This window comes from Culex pipiens, chromosome 1 (assembly GCF_016801865.2).
Source record: "Culex pipiens pallens isolate TS chromosome 1, TS_CPP_V2, whole genome shotgun sequence".
NCBI lineage: Eukaryota > Metazoa > Arthropoda > Insecta > Diptera > Culicidae > Culex > Culex pipiens.
Genome location: NC_068937.1, coordinates 40374768 through 40388755, shown reverse-complemented (window position 1 = coordinate 40388755; position 13988 = coordinate 40374768). Strand labels below are relative to the sequence as shown.

The 13988-nt window shown below is 42.6% G+C and overlaps 1 protein-coding gene across 5 annotated transcripts in view; it reads right to left on the bottom strand.

Moving 5' to 3' along the window:
• Nucleotides 1–8552: 8552 nt before the first annotated feature.
• LOC120427646 (mannosyl-oligosaccharide alpha-1,2-mannosidase IA) overlaps nucleotides 8553–13988 on the bottom strand; it is an 85364-nt gene continuing 79928 nt past the window's right edge. For all 5 annotated transcript variants that reach the window (XM_039592615.2, XM_052706822.1, XM_039592553.2 and 2 more), the window contains exons 3-7: nucleotides 11476–11874; nucleotides 10048–10486; nucleotides 9703–9986; nucleotides 9521–9637; nucleotides 8553–9029 (exon numbers count right to left, since the gene is read on the bottom strand). In XM_039592615.2, coding sequence (XP_039448549.1) covers nucleotides 8895–9029; nucleotides 9521–9637; nucleotides 9703–9986; nucleotides 10048–10486; nucleotides 11476–11874 — 1374 coding nt within the window. In that variant the 3' untranslated portion in view covers nucleotides 8553–8894. The remainder of the gene's footprint in view (nucleotides 9030–9520; nucleotides 9638–9702; nucleotides 9987–10047; nucleotides 10487–11475; nucleotides 11875–13988) is intronic.

The window sequence follows — 13988 nt, the reverse complement described above, 5'->3', positions numbered from 1 at the left end:
TACGCGGTGCAATCTTTTAAAAGCAATTTCACGGGTGAGTTTTCAAAAATACGTAAGAGCCACCGTGACCTCCGGCACTAATTTTCGTTTTTCTCCAAATTGAAACAATTTCATTTGTTTTAAGTTTAGGGCGATAGAAGGACGTGTAGATGAACAATCTCAAGCATTTTAGAAATTGGTTTTTCGTAAGTAGGTCGAATACCGATGCAAGAAGGGCTTTGTTTACCAATGGCTCTTACGTCTTTTTGAAAACTCCGAGATTTGTAGGGTTTTTTCAGATCTACAAAAAGCTTTTTGAAGCATGCACAAAAAATTGTAAGGTTTTAGACAGAGAAATCGAAGAAATAAAAAAGCATAACGCCACCGCATAATAAGAGGTATCTCTCTGTACTAGGCCCACTTCATTTACATGGCAGGGGGTACCAACCTAGAAGAAGGTTGAGAATCGCTGAAGTAGGAGATTCAACAACCAATAAGCCCTGAGTCGTATTGTTAACCAATTTTTGTAAATCGTGGTAGATTTTCTTGAAAAATAATTTTAACTGTCAAAAATGATATTAATCACACATAAAAAAACAGAGGTAGAAATTGGGATTAGCTGTCTTGTGCAGCGAAGATTTTTTTTTTTCATAAAATTATTTTTATTAGGTCCTTTTCGGTACTGGGACCTGGTTAGGACCGAGTCGGCTTTTGTAATTACATTTGACTTAATAATTACAGAGGATCTTGTGTGTAAATGTTAGTGGGAGGGGAGCCGCGGCATACTCGGGGTTAGTAGGGAAGGGATTGATGTTAAGGACAAGGCGTGGGAAGGGAAGGGGGATTGTGTAGGGGTCTTGATTGGCTCTGCTGGCCTTTGCGTTTTGTCCTCAGCCGCAACTCGGTGTCCAGCTGCTGGGGCGATCTTGCTTTGCTTCCGGTGCAACCAGAAACGACGGCTTTGTGCGGAGGCGAGTTATACTAACTAGAGGAAAACTAACTGAAGGGAAACTAACTGGAAGAAAACTAAATAGATATTTTGGAATCTGAGAGGAACTAATAGATAGGATAAAGAACATCTAGGTCTAGTTGAGATAGCGCGTCTCGCATCGGGATTTCTGGTGGTCTTCCTCGGGCCCTGAGGGTATCTTTCAAATTAATTCTGTGAGCCTGGTGATCTGGACACGCCCATACGAGATGGTGCAGCGAAGATTAATGACGTCAATAGACATAACATCGTGCATATTATACTGTGAGTTATGTCGTGACTTTCCCGATTTTCCTCAAATTTCAATAATTTCGGACACAAATAACAACACACGTCATTATTTCATACCCAAGCAAAACACACGACTGATTTATTTCTCGTATACTCACGCACACATACTCAACTTCTCTCTTAACACTGAGCAAAACTCACACAGCGCATCGAAGTGTTTCGCACATGATCTGAACCTGCAGTACAGAGCACTCAAATGTCAATCGCAAAACACTCGAAATTGCGGTGATTGGCCATGAAATAATTTCAATAGCCAAACACTTGTATTTTAAATGATGTTGAAAAATAAAAGTACGTACAAGCGATATACAGGTTCTCGCTTGTTAGTCGTGCACGCTACCACTGCGCCGGCTGGCCAGTTGAAAACGGGAGAGTTTTTTGTGCTACTGGTTCTAGCCTCGCTTCTAGCCATCGATAAAATTCGCGCTAAAATCGATCACTGAAACACATTAAATTCTAGTGGAATATCACGTTGACTTTGAATAGTGCATGTTTTGTGTAGATCTTAAGATCAGTTTCAAGTGTTTTCCTCATAACTTTGAATAGTTCAAGACAGTGGGACAAATTCATGAGCAAAACACAAAGCTTGAGCCACCCGAATGAAAATAACGTGTCAAAAAATAACAAAAAGTCAATCGCCCAAACAATTGCATTTGATTGTAATTTGGATTGATGTTGATACACACACCAATTAGACCTATGATGTGGTTTTATTCAATCATTCATTTGTTTGGGCACTTGAATAAAAAGTGTGGCGTATTTTCAGTGTTGGCTGGCCTGCTCCCACATTACGCTACATGAACTCTCTCTTCTCCAGTGATGCGATTTTGAGCGCTCATGCGCTCATGAGCGAGCATTTTTCGCTCATTCGTGAGGAGAAGCACTACGCGAGCCAGCTCACGTTTTGCTCATTGAGCAAAATGAGCGGTATTTTTTTACCTTTTTTACCATTATACGATAATATCTAAAATTCTATGTGTAATACAGTTAAACCTCGCATATGCACCTCATATGGGGGTTTCTTATGCGAAGCACGCATATGCGAGGTACAGAGCTTATGGGATTTTGGCTATATGGGAGACATGGGCTATATTTTTATAAAAAATCAACTAAACTATACAAATTTATAGTGTTTTGGAATCGTTATGAAGTCAGCTTTACAGCTACACCAAATTTACATGGTTTACGATGTTTTAGGTCATCCGAAACTTCGTCAAGTTAAGGCCTATGTGTTCAACGCCGTACAAGTATGAGGTAGGCGATTTGACTGTGGTTTTTGACCACAGGTCATATCCGGATAACCTCAGGGAGGTTCAGGGACTAGTCTACCGATATGTGGTGATGTTCTGGGTCTTCTGTAGAGTCCCTGACGGTACGTCCGATGGGTCTACCGCCGTAACACGGCAGAGGTCGGTAGTTTTAGACCTCAGATCATATCCGGATAGCCTCAAGGAGGTTCAGGGACTAGTCTACCGGTATGTGGTGATGTTCTGGGTCTTCTGTAGAGTCCCGGGAGGTACGACCGATGGGTCTACCGCCGTAACACGGCAGAGGTCGGTGTTTTTTGACCTCAGATCATATCCAGATAGCCTCAGGGAGGTTCAGGGACTAGTCTACCGATATGTGGAAATGTTCTGGGTCTTCTGTGGAGTCCCGAGAGCTACGCCTGAAGGGTCTACCGCCGTAACAAGGCAGAGGTCGGTGGATTTTGACCTCAGATCATATCTGGATAGCCTCAGGGAGGTTCAGGGACTAGTCTACCGATATGTGGTGATGTTCTGGGTCTCCTGTAGAGTCTCGGGAGTTACGGCCGATGGGTCTACCACCGTAAGAAGATAGAGGTCAGATGTTTTTGACCTCAGATTATATCCAGATAGCCTCAGCGAGGTTCAGGGACTAGTCTACCGATATTTGGAAATGTGCTGGGTCTTCTGTGGAGTCCCGGGAGCTACGCCTGAAGTGTCTACCGCCGTAACAAGGCAGAGGTCGATGGTTTTTGACCTTAAATCATATCCAGATAGACTCAGGGAGGTTCAGGGACTAGTCTACCGATATGTGGTGATGTGCTGGGTCTTCTGTAGAGTCCCGGGAGCTGCGTCCGATGGGTCTACTGATGTAACACGGCATAGGTCGGTGGTTTTTGACCTCAGATCATATCCGGATAGTCTCAGGGAGGTTCAAGGACTAGTCTACCGATATGTGGTGATGTTCTGGGTCTCCTGTAGAGTCCCGGGAGTAACGGCCGATGGGTCTACCACCGTAACAAAGTACAGGTCAGAAGTTTTTGACCTCAGATCATATTCGGATAGCCTCAGGGTGGTTCAGGGACTAGTCTACCGATGTGTGGTCATTTTTTGGGTCTTCTGTAGAGTCCCAGGAGTAACGGCCGATGGCTCTACCACCGCAACAAGATAGAGGTCGGAGGTTTTCGACCTCAGTTCATATCCGGATAGCATCAGGGAGGTTAAGAGACTAGTCTACCGATATGTGGTAATGTGCTGGGTCTTCTATAAAGTCCCTAGAGCTACAGTCAATGGGTCTACCGCCGTAACAAGGCAGAGGTCGGTGGATTTTGACCTCAGATCATATACGGATAGCCTCAGGGAGGTTCAGGGACTAGTCTATAGATATGTGGTGATGTTCTGGGCCTCCCGTAGAGTCCCGTGAATTACGGCCGATGGGTATACCTCCGTAACAAGATACCGATGTGTTATGATCTTTTGGGTCTTCCGTAGAGTCGCGGAAGTAACGGCCCTGAGGCTATTCGGATATGATCTGAGATCAAAAACCACAGACCTATATCTTGTTACGGCGGAGACCCATCGGCCGTAACTCCCGGGATCTTACAAAAGACCTATCACATCGGTAGACTAGCCCCAGAACCTCCCTGAGGCTATCCGGATATGATCTGAGGTCAAAAACCTCCGACCTCTATCTTGTTACAGTGGTAGACCCAACGGCCGTAGCTCCCGAAATCTTACAAAACACCCAGAACATCACCACATATCGGTAGACTAGTCCCTGAACCTCCCGAGGCTATCTGGATATTATCTAAGGTCAAAAACCATCGACCTCTGCTTTGTTAGGCGGTAGACCCGTCGGTCGTAACTCCCGGGACTCTATAGAAGACCCAGAACATCTCCACATATTGGTAGACTAGTCCCTGAACCTCCCTGAGTCTATCTGGATATAATCTAAGGCCAAAAACCATCGACCTTTGCCTTATTACGGCGGTAGACCCTTCAGGCGTAGCTCTCGGGACTCCACAGAAGACCCAGAACATTTCCACATATCGGTAGACTAGTCCCTGAACCTCCCTGAGGCTATCTGGATATGATCTGAGGTCAAAAAACACCGACCTCTGCCGTGTTACGGCGGTAGACCCATCGGTCGTACCTCCCGGGACTCTACAGAAGACCCAGAACATCACCACATACCGGTAGACTAGTCTCTGAACCTTCCTGAGGCTATCCGGATATGATCTGAGGTCTAAAACTACCGACCTCTGCCGTGTTACGGCGGTAGACCCATCGGACGTACCGTCAGGGACTCTACAGAAGACCCAGAACATCACCACATATCGGTAGACTAGTCCCTGAACCTCCCTGAGGCTATCCGGATATGATCTGTGGTCAAAAACCACAGTCAAATCGCCTACCTCATACTTGTACGGCGTTGAACACATAGGCCTTAACTTGACGAAGTTTCGGATGATCTAGAACATCGTAAACCATGTAAATTTGGTGTAGCTGTATAGCTGACTTCATAACGATTCCAAAACACTATAAATTTGTATAGTTTAGTTGATTTTTTATAAAAATATAGCCCATGTCTCCCATATAGCCAAAATCCCATAAGCCCTGTACCTCGCATATGCAACTCTTGCGACAAAACCGAATCAGGCGGAATGACTCGTATATGCAAAGTTGCATATGCGAGGCGCTCTTATACGAGGTTTAACTGTATGTACGTTTTTTCAGCAGAGCTTTGAGGTTGTGTCTTTTGAAAAATGGAGGCTGGACTAATCTTAATAATAATGGATGAACATATTTTTCTAAGTTTTGAATTGAAGCTTGAATTGGAGCCGGAGCTTACGCTTCCAAGTATGATTTTCATGGTGATCTGAAGAAATAATCCGATATAAAAATGAATTTTATAAAGGCACATGTGAAAGTAACCCGTTCAATAAAGCAGAAAAGCTGAAATCCAAAAACGTTTTATCGAAAGTGAAAATCAGACGATTACATATCTAAAGATGGGGATCTAAGAATTCAAAAAAGTGTCCACATGGTTTATGGAAGGTCGAAAGGAAGTAAGTACCAGTCGAAGTGAATTCAGGAATTTCTTTCAAGTTCTCCAAATTAAAACCGCACGCAACCTTTTTTTTAAAAACATGATAGTTTTAATCCACGTTTCACGCACTTTTCCCAAACAACGTTAACTTCATTTCTTCACGCTCGTACACGCACGTCAGTTTCACGATTCTCAAATGGTTCACTTTTTTTGTTCTTCCTCTTCCTCAGCTGCTATTTAGTGCCCTTGATTGTGTGAGCGAGTGTGTACTTTGCATTTGTTTTATCATTACTTCTGTCACTTTTGTAGCAATTTTTACCGTTTAGATTTTGTGTTTTTGTTTCTTTTCCCTAACACAAGTGTGTCTGTCTAACGAATTGGAGAAGGATTGTAATTGCTGTACTGTTTTTTTTGAATATTTTTTAAAGTTGTTTTCACTATTATATATTTTACCCATCAGCATACTGGAATGCCTGCTTGTAACGTTGCTAAATGTTTTTTGTGTGTTATTTTTCTCCCTCGCAATTTTCTGTCATTTGTTTTCTACTAAGATTGAACCAGCAGTCAAATTCGATCGGTTACTATTGTGTGTTGTGTGTTGTTACACTTTTTTTTCATTTACTTCTCTACTGGTAGTGCCTTGATTCGGAAAAACGGTGCTAGCTAGGGTGTTCTCTAATATTAAGTTACTTAGCGCTGCTCTGTTTTTAATTTTTGTTTTATATCCAACGAACGCGGATATTTACCCCTTCATTTTTTAATCAACTTAGGGTGTAAGGAAACGGCTTAGTGCGACTCTGTTAGAATTATTACTAATTTACTATTTGTTTAATGTTTTCTCTCTCTCTGTAGTGGAAAGTCTTCTGTTAAATGAGTTTGTTTTTTGCTTTGTTCTTTCCATTTCCCGTAAATATCAGTAATAGCGATAGTTTTGCGTAAAAGTTTTTTTGTTTTTCTAAAATGCTACAAATTATAACAGAATATTTACACGTAGTTGATTGCTAAATGTTTAACGGAAAGGCAATTCAGAAGAGAGTTAAAATTCTTGTTAAAGTTAAAGAAATTTTGTAAAAAGAGCGTCGGAAAAAACATTGTCTTCTACAAAATCCCAAAGTTTTATTCTCATTTCGCTCACTCTCTTTCAACTGTTGAAGAAATTCAGATAGCCAGGCCATGGTTGACCCTCTCTCGTTCTCGCTGCAACTTTGCGAGAGAGTAAAAATGAGAGCGAGCGCATAAAATGTACAAAATTGCGACTTTGTCGGAGAGATTTTCTCTCTCACTCTTCGACATAAATTCTTCGAGTCTGCAGAATAAACCAGACACGTGCAGAGAGTAAAAGTAACTTTATATGTACAGAGAAAATAATAAAAACTTAAAAACAGCAGGACAAATGGGTAAAGAAATGTTAGGCATCTCGGTTCGTAATTTTCGTGACCAGTTTTTGCTAGAGTTTGGCACCATTCGTGGGTTAATTTTTTAGAGATGTCGTCGATTTTCGTTAAAATTGGTGTTACACCCCCAAACCTGCTCTCGCGAGAGCAAGTTCTTTTTTGTTTGTTTTCATAAGTCTGCTTTAATTTTTTGGTGGGCTGTGTGGTTACATAGTAGTGGTGCCTCAATATCGAAACGTTCGTTTTTGATCCCACCAGGGGTGGGTGAGAAAACACTGTGCAGTGAGAAACAGACTTTCTACTTCTAAAAGGGTTGGAAGAGTTTAGGAGAAAAAGATTCAACTATCGGTCCGGAAAACGCCACGCGACAGATCGTGCCATCCGGACGCTTTAGTGTAGGGTATTTGTATTCTCAAGTTTCTTTTTCTTTTTTTTGCTAATATCAACACATCCTATAAAGAACAATTGTTGTCTTCGATAAATTAGTAGGTTTCATCACAATTATTGTTTATATATATATCTTTCCTATATAATTAACTACAATCACTCAAGAATTAAATAAATCCACGCACTCCGTTCCTCCTCACTTGTTTTTTAATAACCTTTTTTTTTGGGCTAATAATGAATATATAGATTAGGGTGGGTACGGATTTTCAAAAGTTCTCAGATCAAGTTCTGGTGTGGTTCCCCTTGTAGGGCATACCCATAGGGACTCTCAGGCCAAATTCCAGCTTATTTGGTTGAAAACTGGCTTGTCTCAAGCGAGTTCAAGTTTACATGGGATTTACTATGGGAAATTTTGAATTTTCGTTCATTCGCTCCTACAGGCCTGGGGGAAACATGTAGAAACTTCTAGGATGGCCAGAAATGAGCGGAATCGTCTGGAGAACAACTTTCTCTAAGAGACCAGGTCGATTCGTTCAACCCCCATCGAGCTCAACGGCAATACATCCGGGGTTTTCGGAACCAACGGTTTCCCCCAGAAAAGCAACAAATTTTCCTTAGCATGCTATGAATGCTTGATGAACACCGCGACGCCACATGTCAAACAGCTACCACGTGGACTAGCATCGCTTATAAAAAATTACTTTTTATTACTTTTTGAACCATAGAATTAAAATTTATGGCGATCCTAATGCTATTTAGCTGTATTCTAAACCTCCAAATAAGAAAAAAATGTTATGGTGCAAATTTTACAATCACGTGGTAGCTGTTTGACATGTGGCGTCGCGGTATTCATCAAGCATTCATAGCATGCTAAGGAAAATTTGTTGCTTTTCTGGGGGAAACCGTTGGTTCCGAAAACCCCGGATGTATTGCCGTTGAGCTCGGTGGGGGTTAAACGAATCGACCTGGTCTCTTAGGGAAAGTTGTTCTCCAGACGATTCCGCTCATTTCTGGCCATCCTAGAAGTTTCTACATGTTTCCCCCAGGCCTGTAGGAGCGAATGAACGAAAATTCAAAATTTCCCATAGTAAATCCCATGTAAACTTGAACTCGCTTGAGACAAGCCAGTTTTCAACCAAATGAGCTGAAATTTGGGCTGAGAGTCCCTATGGGTATGCCCTACAAGGGGAACCACACCAGAACTTGATCTGAGAACTTTTGAAAATCCGTACCCACCCTAATATAGATGTAGTGTCCATACACTCGCGCTAAGTTTCACAGTCAGACTGGCTAGTTAGAAGTTTTAAGGAATTGCTTCCTCCGCACAATCGAGGAAGGTTCGCTCACACTCTCATTCTCACTCACACATGCACGCAACGAAACGACTCCTCTCTCCCTCTCATCACTAGTGTCTACAACAGGTTTGTAGCGATAGTTTGTTGCTGTTACCCTTCTTCTTCCTCACCTTTTTTTCTCCTCATGCTTTGTAGTAGTGGTAATTAGTAGTAGTAGTGGGGGTGGTGCATCTTGTTGTTGTTGTCTCTTGAGTTTTTTTTTGATGCTTACGGCGCACTTGAAGCTGCCGCAGCCCGGAACAGCGAGTTCCGGCCCTTAACTGGGAGCGGATGTGCCTCCGTGTTGAACACCCAATCGTCCAGCGGGAGCAGCGAGTCGTCCGAGAAGAGCAGGTAGAGGTACTGGAGGAAAAAGTCGCATTTTGTTACTAAAAAGTTTGTCCAAATAAACTTATAAAATGTAATTTAAGCAAATTTGTTGCTACTTCCGTTGCAACGTGTAACACTAAAATTCACAGCTGTCAGTTGACGCAAACGAAAAAAAAAAAAACCGTTGGGCACTCAAGCGCCTGGTAACCTGTGTGACGTTTGTGACGCTCGCAGCAGAGAAATGTCAATTAAACAAGTTTTCGCTGTCAATCTTTCTGCAGCCGTCAAACAAAGCAGTTTTTGCTTGTTTGATTGGTTTTAAATCGCTAACAATCAAGTTTTGATGCCGAAATAAAACGTATTCGATAAAGTGTGAGAGAAATAAATCAGTCTTGTAGTATGTTGCGGTACAGAGTAACGCAATTTCTAAAATATATCCGAAAAAAACTGATTCCAGCTTGTTTACTTTTCGTTGTTCGTGAATAAATGTAACCGCTCCGGTAAGAGCCCACATGCCGACCTACCTTGAGTGTTTCCGCCAGGAAGAAGCTCTGCTGCACGTCGTCCTTTTGAGGATCCGTCAGATACACGTTCTTCAAACCGCTATAGCCGTTTGGCGTTCTGCAGTGCTTCTCCAGGGCCTGAAATGAAGCGCGTGGAAAACATCAATACACCGAGTTGTTTTGAGGAATGAGAAGTCGCCTACCATCACGGCATCCCAGCCCCAGTCGCGGTACTTCTGGTCGTGCGTCAGCCGCCACATCACGAAGTAGCTCTCGAACGTCTCCGGGCGCAGGATGTAGTACTTCTCCTGGGATTTGAGGGCCTTCGCCTCGACGCCGTCGTTGAAGCGGAACGCCTCCGGGCCGAGCCGCGTGTACGTGCGCACGTAGCTCTCGTGGCACGTGTTGGTGAGCCCTTCGCCCACCTCCAGGTACTTTTCCGAGTATTGGTTGTTCAGGGTGGTGCCGCCGAGGCCGAACAGGCCACCTGAAAGGGGGGGTTGGTTAGTAGACGAAGTTGGAATGAAAAAATGCCGCCGGGAACTTACCGGCAAAGCAAGCCAAATGGTCCATCTTGTGCTCCAGCCGGTCAAACTTCATGTCCGACACGTACGTTAGCCCGCCCGGGCTGGTCCGGATCATGTGCTGGATGATGGCCTGCATGGCGTCGTCGTACATCTCGCGGGCTTCCTCGTCCTCGTGGCCGGACTGGATCCACGCCTTCAGCAGGTACTCGTAGAAGCTGTCCCCGAGGGCGCCCAGCGACATGTGCTGCTGGCCCCACTTGCCGGTCTTCGGGTTCAGGTAGTTCGGGTACAGACCCTTGGGCTTTTCGATGTCCTTCAGGACGGTACGGATCGCCTGGACGCGCTCCCGGTACACGGAATCGCCGGTGACGTCCGACAGGTACGAGAACTCCAGGTGGAGCGTGCCGAACTCGGACAGGATGCTGCTGCCGCCGCTGGCCCAGCCGTAGTTTTTACTGATCTGTTGGAGGTGCGAGGGAAAGCTTTAGCATTGCTGACTTGGAGGAAGCGGTTATAGGAAAGAGATTGTAAAAATATTTCAACTCTTCGCTATTCTAGCTATTTTGGTGAAGTGACTACGGGAATCCTGAGATGATTGTAACCCTGTAACGCGCAGGTATCAGATGAGTCGTGAGAGCTATCGATTTGTGGTGTTGGTGGTGGTGGCAAAAATAACAGTCACACTTACTAACCTTGTAGAACAGATTGATAAAAAATATTTCTACATGATTGACGACCCGCTCGAGCAAGGTCTGAGGCTGCACATTGAAAACGATAGCGTGGGCGCACAACAAAATACCACAAACACAAAACCCATTTTTTTTCGATACGATTATTTAGTTTAGTGTTTGTACAAACAACCAACAGTTCCACAGAGTTTTCCAAGACAGAGTGGGAGAAAAAGAGAAAGATTACTGGATATGGTTGGACTCTAGCGGATCTATAGCCAAAAGGAGTAAAAAATCTAAATGGGGAAAAAAGTTTTACTCTATAAACTACTTTGTCCAATCCGGCTAGTGGTGTCGAGAGTAATGTGGGGAATGAATATTGTTTTTTATTAGACATACTTGAGTGGGTTAAAGTAACATGCAGTATAGAGCGCGAGGGCTAGATTGTTGTTTATGTACAGCTGTATAAATCACCCGTGAACTCTAGGCAGTTCGTTATCTACCTTTCGGGGTGCACACTATGAGATGACCTCTTGATAAGAGAAAGCGTCGAGCTAGGAATGGGATTCACATGGAAAGTCTGACCCCGCAAAAATTCTGAACAAACAATTTACACTAACAAACCCCCTGATTAAGGCTGATCTAATGCTCCGCAGGTCGTTACAATCACCTCGAATCCCATCCCCGTTGAGCGTTGGTGATTGTTATAGGTTATGTACAGATAAATTTCTTCAGAATAGATGATCAAAAAACTTTTTGAAAAAATGCCCTTAACACTCACCCCCGTATTGACGTTGACCAGCGCGTACGGGATCCCCGTCGGCGTCTGGAACGCCGGCAGCAGCTTGTCCGCCACGTACTTGGCCTTCTCCAGGAACAGCCGATCGCCGGTGAACGCGTAGCACGTCAAAAATCCACCGATAAACCGGATGTTCGTCTCGAACACGCTCAGATCGTTGCTCACGCTGTCCAGCGAAAACTTGCGCTCGACCCAGTCCCGGCCCTCGTCGAACTCCTTGTGCAGCCCCATCAGGTACAGCGTGTCCAGCCCGTCGACGATGGTGGCGCCGAGGTCGTACGCCCCGAAGATGCTGCCCGAGTGGCCCCGCTTGGTGATGGGCTTGAGCTCGTTCTTGCCCCACGCGTACAGCTTGTAATTGTCCCAGGCGTGGATCATCATCTGTTGAGGGGGGAGAAAAATGGCACAATTAGTTTCATTAATTAAACTTTTTTAATTTATTTTTTGAACAAAATTTAAGCCAAATTATTGCAATATAGACATAAAACTGCGATTATTGTTTTTGCGCAGTGGGTGGTAAAGGTGTGGGGAGAAATATACACAACATTTTTGAAGTCCAGGTTCGCATAGAAAATAATAAAATTCGTTAAAGACTTAAACGCATTTAACTTCAAGTACTTCAAAAGTCCCATCGTATTCTACATGTTTATGAAATGATCCAGCAAAAACATGTAGAAAATCTGCCAAACCTATCTGAGGTTATGAGTGATAACACCGACCAACAAAATTTCTGCGACGAATCGCCCTAATTCTCCATACAATTTTCATGCTTCCCTCGAGTTGAGCCTGCGCAGTCTTTTTTTGTAGGTCAGAGTAATCTGTTGGGTAGGGTATTCTAAAAAAATTAAGATCTGATGCACCCAATCTGATTTTTAATTTTTGATGAAAATTCTATAACAATGTGAAAAAGGTTCCTATACGCTTCACACAGCCGGCCGCCCATGTTCATACAATCGTGGATATACAAAAAAAAAAACAAGTGGGAAGCAGATGTGTTTAGAAGTCAACCACGTCCTGTAGTGTTTATCTACGTTCAAGGTTTTCTCAGTATTGATTTACGAAACAACTGTAGAATATTTAATAAACTACAAGAAAAACATCAGACGCACAGAAATTCTATACTATTTTTATACAATAGAATAGAAAGTCAAGATATCGATTTTTGGTCATATATTTTACATAAAACCCAAAATATGACCAAAGACATTTTGGCACTGTGGTATAATTCTGAGGACAGTTAGGCCTGCGCATTTTCGTGATATTTAAGTTTTAAATTTGGATCTTTTAACTAAAAATGGCTATAACTTTTGACCCTGAAGTCCAAATGGACATGTCAAAAAAAAGTTTTTTTTTTAAACTATAAAAGTGCCCATAATATATATTTTTTTCAAATAAAACGATTTTTGAAGGTTTTCTAAGATGTTTTTTTTTTTTTGGAAGGCGTGAATTTCGAGATAACATTTTGGTGTCTTCAACAAAGTTGTTTGGATTGGCAAGCCCAACAACTTTCTAAAAAACCCAAACATATTTTTAAAAAGCTAGATTTTCAAAATCACCCTAATCGTGAACCACTCTAATTTTCAACCAACCCAAAGGTTTCCCCTTTCTATTTGCAACAACCCTTCTCAAGACGCCAATGCTCCAAAACTTCGCAATTTTTCGGAAAATCAATTTTCGCTTGTTTGCGATCTGGACCACTGTTTATTTTTTTACATTTCGACCTCTTTGTTGATCGTTTTCCGAACACATTGTTTCCTGCTTTTGACAGCTGTCAGTCGCTCCAGTTACCGAATTAGGTTTTACACCGTGACGTCATTTGACAGCTCGTGTGCACTGTTTACATGGTCTTCGTCGATTGTCGACGAATTTCCCCGAACAAAATCGACGACCGCATTAGTCCATGTAAACAGTGCACTCCTTTCTAACCTCCAAATCGAGTCAGCGTAAAACCTAATTCGCTCTGTATTCGAAAAATAGGTATACGTAAAAATTGACTTGCTTTTTAACTAACTTTTGTCACAGAAATTCGATTTTGACAAAGTTTACTCCCTTGAATTTTATGATATAGTTTTTTTATATGTTTCAGAGGAAAAAATGTGCCAACTTATGAGCTATATGGTATGATGCACGTTTAGTTTTTCACCATATTATGATTTCTGGAAAAATAGTGATTTTTGAAAAGTATCGAAAATCTACCCGAAAAGCGTTCCAAAAGTCATCATCGATTAAATAAAATGTTATATATAACTAGAAAGAACAACACCACTTGTATTGCGACAACAAGCTTCTATAATGTTAATAACCTGCTAATGGTCAATCAAATGACCCTGACTTCGAGGAAGCTTGTGAATCAAGTTACATAAAAAAGTAAACAAAAAAAATCTGCTCAAAACTACCATCTAAACTAACAACGTAGTGCTTCTTACCTTCTTGAACCAATCATTAACCGAACAATTCAGTTCAATTGCCTGTTGTCTGTTTTTTTTGTCTTGCTC